Here is a 12,288-nt window from a genome sequence, read left to right as displayed (position 1 = left end):
TTAATTAAATAATTTTGCACATTATGTGTAGGCTTGAAAACATGTACAAGCTTATGAAAAAAGACTCATTATGCTTTTGACACTTACATTTAGTAAACGTAGGCCTGTAAGTTCGTATATGGAAACGCGTTTGCATTATTTCGTTGTTCGTGTTTGTTTTATGCGTGATTTATCGCATGTTTTGTTAAATATCTGTAACTTATTTTTCATTATTCGCTGGAAAGTATGTGTGTTTCATAGGATGACCACACGGGGTCGCTGTGGTTTTGTTTTTAATATCGTTTGGTATTATTTGTTATGATGTATTTTTCCACTGTGGATTCGCATTGCGCATCGATGGATTTGCTCCTCAGTGTTTGGACTCTCAGCAGTGAAAATTAAACCACACTGAACTGAGCTAAACTGAATTTAAACTTTGAAAACCGGACTGACACTGTTTTGATTTACTATAATCTTCTGTGTTAAGCTGCTTTGACACAATCTGCATTGTAAAAGCGCTATAGAAATAAAGATTAAATTAATTGAATTGTAGATTGCTGTGTTCTCAACCACATTTTTTGTTAGAGAAGTTATCACGAGTATTAAGGTTTATCAATATTAATAACAACAACAACAACAACAACAATATCAGTAATGCAAAACAAAATGGAGAGGAAAATAAGCCTAAACAGACTATAAGCCTAACAAAACAGTTACAGTTCTTTATTCATGCCAATATCTACATGAAACTGTGCCAATAGGCTAACACACACACACACGCACACACACACGCACACACACAAAGACAGACTGCCTGTATGTTTGTATGTATTTATGTAAAAAAAGCCATTTGAAAAGCCATTTCACCATAGACATAAAAAAATAATAATCATATATATATATATATATATATATATATATATATATATATATATATATATATATATATATATATATATATAATTATATATTAGTTTTAGTAGTGTATTAGTGTATTAGTTAGTCTATTTGTTGGTTTATTAGTCTGACAACTTTTTGATTTGTCACCTTTTTTAGTTTGTCACTTGTTTTTTATTGCACAACAGTAACATACAAAAAATGAGGAATTTAATGCTTACAATTATTTTCACATCAAAGGAACAAATCAATAGAAAATAAAAAGCAAACAAATACATAAAATTACAGAGGATATATAAATTACAAGGAATTCGTATAAGAAAAGTATTCCAAAATTGCATACATCCTTGTAGCTTTTTTATTTATAATTTTTTTCTAAGGTTTGATATAATGCTTAAGATCAATTTTAAACAAATACATGTTAGGTTTATCATTGGACTATTTTTGTTTGTGTACATGGTACTTCCCATATATAATCATTAAATTAATAAACAAATTTTGCTCCAAAGTTTTATTATTATTATTGTATGTCAAAAAATATAACAGATTTTTTTTATATTGTAAGTTTAAATATAAGATATTTAACATCAAACCAAAACATTTGAGTATATGTGCAATCAAAAAACAGGTGTTTTATCGATTCCCTCTTTAATTCACAAAAGGTGCACGCAGATTCCATGTCTCTAAAAAATAGCAACTTGTTTCACTGGAGAAGTTAAAATGAATTCGTTTATATGTCACTTCTTTACAGTTTTTTCTCAGCCTCTTTGGTGCATTTCTCACTATTTACATTTGCACAACAGTTCATGCATTTCTCAAAACCATCAGTCATTTGTGCACATCATAGTAGCAGTTTCTCATTCCTTTTAACACATTGCAAATGCTTTTGGACATGCATCAATCACTTTCATACAACTCTCTGCTGTTTTATAACATTATCATTTGCTTATGTCATGTCAGTCAAAATTAACTAAACTTGTAAATGCTGAATAGTCATTCCATATCAAACTTACTGTTATCAAAATTACTGTTCATGCACAAATCATACACAAATGCACCAAAGCCACTGAGAAAAACTGTAACTTTATTGGTGAAACAGAATTTACTAGGAATTACAAAAAGGTTGGCATTTGGGCAACAATGTGGTTCTGCATAATTTTTAATGTAAAAGTTATAAAATTTCTTGTCCATATTTTGTTTGTCACGCTCCACACGCTGAGTTACGTCCTCGCGTAATCAACAACGTCACAGACGTCTGGCGGGAGCTACAGCTCTTCAAACGCTACCACGCGTGCACTTACTAACTCGAGTATTGCTTTTTAATGTTTATCGCGTTTAAATAATCGTTTTATTTGTGGAAATGATCGGACAGAAAAGCATCAAGTCGTTTTTTTCTCCAGCGCCCAAGAAAAGGAATCTTGACGAGATAAATACAGGGGAAACAAGAGATGATGTGAGTTAAACACGCTTTTGTTTTGGCGCGGCTTCTCTGCAAGTTTGCGCGCTGCACGATTGTCGCATTTCTGACCAAAATTATGAATGAAAAAAATTTTTTTTTCTTTATTTATTTACTGCACATGTTGTCATTCGCAAGCTAATAGAGCTTGCTCTGACTGACACCTAACTATTTTACGTTCCCGCTAAATATTTACACATTTCCGGAAGTAGCTTTACGTCACATTACAAAACAAAAGCTACCACTGGTTTCAAAAACATGCAGCAGTCTTGAGAAATAATCTAGCCTCATATTTTAACCTCAGCGTTAGCGGCTAAATGTATGCGTAATGTTTCGGTTGACCTCTATAAATGTTACTATTTTCTCACGTGACACTTTTGTTTGGCGTAATGATACACTTTGAACATTGCATGACAAAAACAATGCGACAATGTTTACAAACGTTGCTTTCTTTAGCTTTTTGACTGTACAAATGCCACGAATAGTTTACAAGCGAACATGGAATTCAACAAAATACACTAAAATATCTTCTCAGGTGAAGAAACAGAAGTTGGAAAGCGGAAATGGTGCACCCCTTAGTCCTGAGCAGTTGGAGCGCATCGCCAAAAACAAGAAGGCGGCTCTGGAGCGGCTTCAGAATGCTGCTCCGGACGGGATTGGAGAGAGCTGGAGGAAAGCCCTCAATGCTGAATTCGAGAGGAGCTACTTCAAATCAGTATGTCAGAATTACAGTTTAAAAGTGAGGTAAAGTTGGTTTTATATTCGCACATTTATTCATTGACAATTTGTGACTGTTTCTATATTGTTTCCCTACTGAAAAAAAAACAGCTTAAACCAGCCTAGGCTGGTTGGTTGGTTTTAGCTGGTCGACCAGCCTGGTTTTAGAGGGGTTTTGGCCATTTCCAGCATGGTCTTAGCTGGTCAGGCTGGAAAATGACCAGCTAAAACCAGCTTGACCAGCCTAGACAAGCTGGGAGCCCAGCCAAACCAGCTATGTCCAGCTTAAAACAGGCTGGTTTTAGCTGGATTTAGCTGGTCATTTCCCAGCCTGACCAGCTAAGACCAGGCTGGAAATGGCCAAAACCCCTCTAAAACCAGGCTGGTCAACCAGCTAAAACCAGCCAACCAGCCTAGGCTGGTTTAAGATGGATTATTCAGCAGGGTTAGCACGCTACTTTTAATAATCAGTCCTAAACAGCATGTAGTTATGATTTCTAAACAACATTAGCACTATTTAATTGACTCTGAACAATAGTCACTGGCTACTGAAGGATTTCCCTATTGAATACTTTTCTAAAATGATATTATTAAGGAGATAGCCTGAAGGTGTGAATATAAAACCAACTTTACCTCAATCATTTTACAAATTAAATTGCAAACTGTCTTTTTAACTAACAAGAATAATGCAGCGGTGTTTCTCTTCTGCAGTTGATGTCATTTGTTGGCGAAGAGAGGAAAAAGCACACCGTCTATCCACCTCCGCATCAAGTTTTCACCTGGACTCAAACCTGTGATATAAAAGATGTGAGTTTGAATGTCATGTCAAAGGCTTTTCTAGATAGTTGCATGTTCTCTTGCATTAAAGGGCCATGAAACCCCCCTGTCTCAGCAGAGCGTTTTTCACACCTCTAGTTGAAAAAAGTCAGGAAGGTGGGTGAGTCCAGCTTTGTTTAGGTGTGAGTGGAAGTTGAAAGAGGGAAGCATGAAAAGGGGAGTTTCATTACGTGCCACAACCCGAACACAGACACGGGGGAGATGGACATCGATTCATAGAGCAGCATTTACAGAGGATTTGAGAGCTGTGTGGAAGTGGAGGATTTTCAGTCCATGATGTTGTAGTGATATTACTGTAAACTTAGTAACTAAATCATTTTGATATGCCTTTAAAAACTGAGAGTACTGCTGATGATACTAACTAACTTGGCTATCTGAAGAAACATAAACAAAGAACGCTGATCGCACACATACCAAATCCGTAGAGACAGGACAATCAACACCAACTGGAACCGCATCTTTAAAAGAAGACGAGCGGCAAATCCGGATTTCACCATTTCCAGATTTGAAAAGCTCTAAGGTTAAAAATAAAAAAGTTTTTTACAAGCATATTCTTATTGTGTGTTAGCAAACCACTGTAATCCAACTGCTTGGGTCCATACTTGAGCTGTGCTCTCATTGTGGGGAAATGGAAACAAAAGGTTTGTTGCGGCACATTTATAAATGCAACACTGACGACCCATGTCTCCGATCAATTCTTCTTCCACTTGTTTGAATTACGATTGGCAACACAACGTGGTGTCTCTGAACACTGTAACTGGTAAAAACTGTCTTCAAAGTATTCATGCATATTAATTAAGTTATACAATGATCTCACAGACGTGACGTAGCTTCAGTTTCGTTTTAAACCAGAAGAACGAATTGGCTCTAAACGATGCAAAAACAACCAATTTTCACTTTTTACATATATATATGACTGTCAACATCTCAAAAAATGTGTTTTGGTGTTTCGTAACTGTTTAAAATCCTAGCAAAGACAAATATGGTTAAACCACTGAATTCTGAAAAGAAACCTTTAGGAGCATTTAATAAAACATTACAGAATTGCCAGATAAACATGGTTCAGAAACAACAATTGGAAAGAATTTATAGCTGCTTACGTTTGCTTTTAAAGATCCAATGAAGCCAATATTAAAGTGTTAATACCACACATGCATCACATGTTTTTTTGTGTGCATTTTACAGATGATTTTTATACATTTGCATTGAATATAATGAACATAAACATGCCTGAAAACATAGCATCTTTTTGTTGTTTTGACTTTCATGCTCTAAATTCTTGTTGTTTTATATATTTAATTATTTTATACAACAGTTCTGTCTGGTTCTCGAATCTGATTGGCTGATAGCCGTGCGCTATTCCTGTAATAACAGCACTCGTACAGCCTCCTCACCCTTGTGTATTATTCTGCTTGCATAGAGCGACAGCAGATCAATAAACTCACTACAGTTTGACAAAGATTTCAGCTGTTGGACAACATAATGTACTTTTGAGGTTTTTTAGGTAAGAATGTAGTTGTTTAGATTGCAAATATGCAGTTTATTTATAAGGGTAGTGCCTATTTTAAATATTTATAATTTCAGAGATTCAGCATGTTGGTGGCCATCAGCTTGTCATACTAAGCAGAGCAAAGATGGTTGACTTTCCGCCACAAGATGGCGACAAAAACCATGGAATAAATCCTTAGAGGAGAAAAACTCAATGTAAATTTCTAACTACAGCTGAATAAATCATTATAAACAGGTAACTGATATTTTAAGCCAATCTCTCTCTTTTGTATGTTGTAGTGCTGTATTGATACCATAGTCATCTGGTAGTGTTTGCTTTGCTTTGGCTTTTTCAGGGTTAATTATTGTGATCTTCTGATTGCAACAGATAAATGCTGGGAAATCTCTGTAGACTGATGGTATTTCATGCCGTTCAGCCTTCTAATCTTAAAATGTCAGCAAAATCACCTGTTTTGTTGTCACTTTAGACATTACGCTAGAGAATCATTCAAATGCTAGCTCTAAAATGACGTTTGTGAAGTAGCAACGGTTCCTGCTGTTCTGACGTCAGCTGCAGATATGAATGAATGGTGGAAGAAAGTAGTTCCTCGTACAAAAAGATTTTTGAGATTGTTTGATTTTCTTTTTTATACACGATTATGCTGTTGAACTGTTATATAAACACAATATCACATGAGTAACAGTGCGATATGGCTGTACTGTATATTGTCACTGTGGCCTCGAGCCAACGAACGCCTCCCATCAATGCCAATATACAGCCACATCGCACTGCTACTCGTGTGATATTGCTCAATTGTGGCATTTGAGATGCTTTTGAAGCTCTGCCTGATTAACCAGACATACCTAATCAAACATTGTTCTCTTTTGCATGGTGCTATTTACTATGATAAACTGTGCAAGCTAAACACAGAATCACTTTCACAAATCTTGTATGTGAATAAATAAATTATTAAATAATGAAACTGTGTTTTTGCGAATGAATAGTATCTGAAATAAGTAAATTTTTGTCTTGTGATGGCAGGTGAAGGTTGTGATTCTCGGCCAGGATCCTTATCATGGACCTAACCAGGCTCATGGGCTTTGTTTTAGTGTTCAGAGACCTGTGCCACCTCCACCGAGGTATTTCTTTACAATATTTAAGCCAAAGCTTATTTTTATAAAGCGATTTCTCAGTAATGCGTCATTTCTAAATAGTGTTACAGTTTCAATTACTATGTTATATGACATTTATCACTTTAATTTCACAGTTTGCTGAACATATTCAAAGAACTGGCTTCAGATATCGAAGGCTTTGTGCAGCCTGATCATGGAGATCTCACAGGATGGGCAAATCAAGGTGTGCTTCTTGTTTTTTACACTCTTACTCTATTTGTTCACATTAATCACACAATTAATGGCAATGAAAAATTTGTCAAGAGACTTCAAACTGTTGCAATGCTAATTTTGTTTTATAAATAGCATTTATGTAAGCGATAGCCATATTTCATTTCTTAAATCGGTGATCAAAAACAAAAATTCTGTCACTGTCTCAGATTTAGCCATTGAAACGAAGGCCAAAATACATATTGTTACTCCAAAATTCAAAGCTAAAAAAATTGTAACTCTATTGAAGGTGTGTGTGTGTGTGTGTGTGTGTGTGTGTGTGTGTTTGTGTGTGTGTGTGTGTGTGTGTGTGTGTGTGTGTGTGTGTGTGTGTGTGTGTGTGTGTGTGTTAAATGTTAATCATATAATCACACATGGAAGATCCTGACTGTAAGGTCACACAAATAACTCTGACAGCAACGTTGAACTTTTAAAAAAAAAATTCTCAATTCCTGAAAAGTAAACTGTTTGGACACATGTGGTTTCCGTCTATCAACAATAATATCCTGCTTTAGCACTTTAGACAACCAAAGTTCAAGTTCTGTCTCGAGGTCCTTTGCTGATCCTGTTCCTCTCTCTACTCCCTCTGCTTCCTGTTCTCTGTCACACATTTCTCTTAGATTAATGCATGAAGGTCATAATATTTAAAGAAAAAAAGAGTCAGACTAGTTCACAATGCATTCAAAACAGCAAATCATAAGTTTAAAAGATGGATAATTCACCCAAAAATGAAAATTTACTCACTATTTACTGCCACTCAAGAGGTTACAAACCTTTATGAGATTTGTTTCTTCTTCTGTTGAACACAAAAGACAATAGTTTGAAGAAACTAAAAACTTGTAACATTGACCTCCATTGTAGGAAAAAACTAATATTAAGGAAGTCAGTGGTTACAGGTTTCCAATCCAACATTTTTCAAAATATCTTCTCGTGTTTAACAGGAAAATTGTTGTTCCAAAGGAACTGTATATAAGGTGATCAGTATATAACACTGTTAGTCTGCAATTATACAACATATAGTGTCCTCTCCAAAAAGGTGATGTTTGTCTATGTCACAGGTATCAAACTCAGTTACTGGAGGGCCGCAGCTCTGCACAGTTTAGTTCCAACCCTAATTAAACGCACCTGATCCAACGAATTGAGTCCTGTGCCCTCCAGGAGCTCAGTTTGTCACCCCTGGTCTATGTGTATAATACATGTTCAATGATGTTTATTTGCAGTAGGATCATTGCTTAAATATATTTTTAAAAGCTAATAAAAACAGCATTTCTTAAAGGAAAATTACTTTTCAAGAAATATCATTGTCGTGATGCTCATGAACATCATATATTTTACCAGTCTCGTCCAGCATGCCTGAACTTCATCTTTATTTTATCTAGTAGGTTGTCTGGCTGGTACAAATCAAGCCGGTATTGCTGTTATTTAACAAAAACAAACTCTGGAAAATTTCTGCTTCACAACATCATGTGACACTAAAAACCTTGAAAGAGAGAAATTCTCTTATCTCTTACTTGAAGACAAAACTGAAGACAAAACTGAAAATGATTAAATTATACACAGATGGATGGAACTTTTCTTAAAGCAACACACATAGGTTGCTTTTGAGAATCCTTCATTGTTGAAAGCGCTAACTTCATTTGCATGGCCAGATGTTCATTTTATTGCCATGGATGAATTGTTATCATTTTGTAAGTCAGTAGATGGCCATCAGTTTAATTTGTTAAGACCTCAGTAAATAATAAGATGATGTTGACCAGTCTCTCAAAAATACCTTTCTCCTATCAAAATATTACATTCTAATGTCATTGGTTTTCTATGTATACATTTAAAGGAATAGTTCACTCAAATCTCTCAAAAGTTCACTGAAAATGCTTATTTACTCGCCCTTCAGTTGTTCCAAACCACTTTGTCTTTATTTATTCTATCATTTCCTTTGAAAGCACCCCATTAAATAACAGTAGCAAGGTTTGCTAGAGCAAAGAAAATAAGCAAAATAAGAAGCAATATTAGAAACATTAATAGTTTTTATGTATATAAATTGAATAATTTAAATGATTGATCAAATGGGTTTAAACTAAGAAAACTAAGACTATCAAATCATACAGAGATGTATGGTGCTTCTCTTAAAGCAACACACAGGTTGCTGTTGAGAATCCTTCATTGTTGAAAGCGCTAACTTTTGTAAATTGTACATTTTTTTCTCACTAACTAAATGTCGTAAAACCATCATTGCATGGGCAGATGTTCATTTTATTTAATTCCATTTATTCGACACTTATTTTATATAGCAGTGGATGAATTGTTATCATTATGTACTTCAGTAAATGGACATCAGTTTAACTTGTGGGCAAGCAAAATGGCTTAAATATATTGTCAGGTGCTAAGACCTCAGTCATTTTCAAGATGATGTTGACCAGTCTCTCAAAAATACCTTTCTCTGAATATTAGATTATGCTAATTCTGAAATAAAGTGTAATGGCATTGTTTTTCTATGTATTCTTTTAAAGGGATAGTTCACACAAAACTGAAAATGATCAAATTATACACAGACGTATGGTACTTTTCTTAAAGCAACACACATAGGTTGCTTTTGAGAATCCTTCATTGTTGAAAGCGCTAACTTTGTAAATTGTTTATTTCAGCAATTTTTTTCAATAACTTAATGTCCTAAAACTATCATTTGCATGGCCAGATGTTCATTTTATTGCCATGGATGAATTGTTATCATTTTGTAAGTCAGTAGATGCCATCTGTTTAATTTGTGGGGAAGCAAAACGGCTTGAATATTTTGTCAGGTGTTAAGACCTCAGTAAATAATAAGATTATGTTGACTAGTCTCTCAAAAATACCTTTCTCTTATCAAAATTTTACATTCTAATATCATTGGTTTTCTATGTATACATTTAAAGGGATAGTTCACTCAAATCTCTCAAAAGTTCACTGAAAATGCTTATTTAATCGCCCTTCAGTTGTTCCAAAGCACTTTGTCTTTATTTCTTCTGTTAAACACAAAAGGAGATATTTTGAAGAAAGCTGGAAACCTTTAACCATTTACTTCCATAGTATTGTTTTTTTTTTTCTACTATGCAAGTCAATGGTTACCGGTTTTCAGCTTTCTTCAAAATAACTACTCTTGTGTTCAACTGAATAAAGAAGCTCATAATAATTCAGAACCATTTGAGGGAGAGTAAATAGTGAGTACTTTTATTTTTTTGGGTGAACTATCCCTTGTCTACAACCAATTTTCCGTCCGTAGGTGTCCTGCTGCTGAACGCTGTGCTGACGGTTCGAGCACATCAGGCCAACTCTCACAAGGACAAGGGCTGGGAGACTTTCACAGACGCTGTGGTGCACTGGCTCAGCTCTAACATGCAGGGTCTTGTTTTCATTCTCTGGGGCGCTTACGCTCAGAAGAAGGGAGCTGCCATCAATAAGGTGTGTTGAGAAGAACTTGATGTGTTTGATTGTTTCACTGACATTAAAGGGACCTATTATGCAAAAATCACTTTTATAAGCGGTTTAAACACAGTTGTTTTGACCGCCTGTGAATATAACAAGCCTCTAATGTTAAAAATGTATTATTTCTATTTTTATGATCACACACTTAATAAACAGTCTGCAGAAATGCCTTGATTGACATTCTGCCTTTGTACGTGTCATCAGAGGGGGAAAGCCCCGCCCATTAATGATGTTAGTTTTGGAATCTGCCCCTATGCTGAGCTAGAGGCATTTATAGGTGGTCACAGTAGTTATATTGACACAATTTGGCTGATTTTTAAGCGGTGTTTATTATCATTGTGCCTACTTCATCGGTGGTACAGCTGCAAAGTTGCTTTATTATTATGCCAAAATAGTGTGTATACAGTGTTTCCTCTAGGATTTTTCCCAGCTGTGGCGGCAGGCCATTTTTACACAGATCTACCAACTACCTGTGGCGTTATTTCAATGACAAATGTCGTTAGCGCAGTATTAGAAGTCGAGATCGCATTTATGTAATAGCCTACGAGCATGCAGATCTCTTTGCTTGTGCGCCGATTTTTTTTTCTGCTCGTGCACAACTTCTTTTACTTCCCCTCAAATATAAGCCACTTTAAAAGCGTGCAGATTTTCCTGTGTGCTCTCAAATAAACACTGCTGAGGTGTGATTTAATGCATTTATGTAACGAGTATGTCTTCAGCATTTATTAGATTTACTAGGAATATTTATGAATGCCTCCGGTATTAATGCGTCCTGAAATAAAGTGAAACGGCTATACGTCGTGTTTGCTGGCCTCACGCATCACGCACCTGTCTCCGTCAGTCAGTCAGTCAGTCAGCACGTAACCTTAAAGGGTTAAACAAATGACGCAAAGCACTACTACAGTTACAGAAAAGTTTGCGCTGTTATAATTCACATACTTTTTAATACGTTTTGGTGCGATTATCACCCGCTATTAAAAAAATAGAATGTTTTGAATGAGAAGCTGTAATGTATATATACATGGTATATACATGGTATATATACAACAATAGTATAGGTCCTAGTCATCAGTAGGGCTGGGTGATATGGCAAAAATACAATCTCAATAATCATTTTCCATATTGAACGATAATTATGTATATTTTGATATAAGATTTTATTGCTTCCAGATTTAAAAGAATATCCCAACAATGACTAAAGCCACAACAGTTTATGGTCCATTAAATGGCATACCATATATTGGGACCATAAATTTTGGGTATTTTCTCAAAAATTCAGTGCATCTCTAATATCAACACACTTCTAGATTCCCATTGTTGCACATTTCTGCTGAATTTAACTACAGAAGAGTCAAGCTTTAAATAGGAAAATTATCATAATTAACTTATTATGCTAATGGTCTAATCCGATTCAATGATCTATGCTAAGCTAAGCTAAAGCTGTTCCCGCCAGACCTGGAGATCAGCTGAACAGATTAAAAAATGGTCAAACTCAACTGTTTACTTCTAGATGAGTTGAATCTGTCTTCAAAACTTTATAAATATCATAACGTTTTCCTATAAATATTTCACTCATGCATTATTTAATTGTTTATTTGTAGAAGCAGCACCATGTTCTGCAAGCAGTGCATCCATCGCCACTGTCTGCTCACCGTGGATTCTTCGGGTGTAAACATTTCTCAAAGGCCAATGAACTGCTGAAGAAGTCAGGAAAGAAGCCCATTGACTGGAAAGCTCTGTGATGTTTTTCCTTCATGGTTATACATGGAATGCAGTTTGCCCTGTTTCAAACATAATTTTTTTTTGTTTTCATTTCCTGCTGAAACTTTCATAAGTGCGTTTGTTCCTGTTTGTTTGTTGCTCTTAAGTTATTTACTAAAGAGTCAATTATTTTAATGTGCAGTTGTTCATTTTACATCTACTTTTTGGCATCTACATGCCTTCAGCTGTTACTGATTGCAGTTATACATTCAGAACACTACTAACAACAGTAAATGTTTTCGTGTTTACCACAATAAACTATTTTTCTACTGAATGATCCGTCTAAATGCGTTTATTTTATGTAGCACATA

The 12,288-nt window shown here is 35.2% G+C and overlaps 1 protein-coding gene across 2 annotated transcripts; it reads left to right on the top strand.

The window, feature by feature from the left end:
- Positions 1-2,139: 2,139 nt before the first annotated feature.
- Positions 2,140-12,251, top strand: unga (uracil DNA glycosylase a). 2 transcript variants are annotated; one of them, XM_056457104.1, is made up of 7 exons: positions 2,140-2,329; positions 2,868-3,047; positions 3,761-3,856; positions 6,417-6,514; positions 6,643-6,731; positions 10,014-10,192; positions 11,818-12,251. In XM_056457104.1, exons 1-7 carry the CDS (start codon positions 2,237-2,239, stop codon positions 11,956-11,958), a joined length of 876 nt encoding a protein of 291 aa, XP_056313079.1. In that variant the 5' UTR covers positions 2,140-2,236; the 3' UTR covers positions 11,959-12,251. The 2 variants fall into 2 exon arrangements, with proteins under 2 accessions (XP_056313079.1, XP_056313078.1); XM_056457103.1 differs by lacking the exon at positions 2,140-2,329 and having other exon boundaries at positions 2,583-3,047.
- The last annotated feature ends 37 nt before the right edge of the window (positions 12,252-12,288 follow it).

The sequence above is a fragment of the Danio aesculapii genome, chromosome 5 (genome assembly GCF_903798145.1).
Source record: "Danio aesculapii chromosome 5, fDanAes4.1, whole genome shotgun sequence".
Taxonomy (NCBI): Eukaryota; Metazoa; Chordata; class Actinopteri; order Cypriniformes; family Danionidae; genus Danio; species Danio aesculapii.
This window is presented reverse-complemented; position numbering and strand designations above follow the sequence as displayed.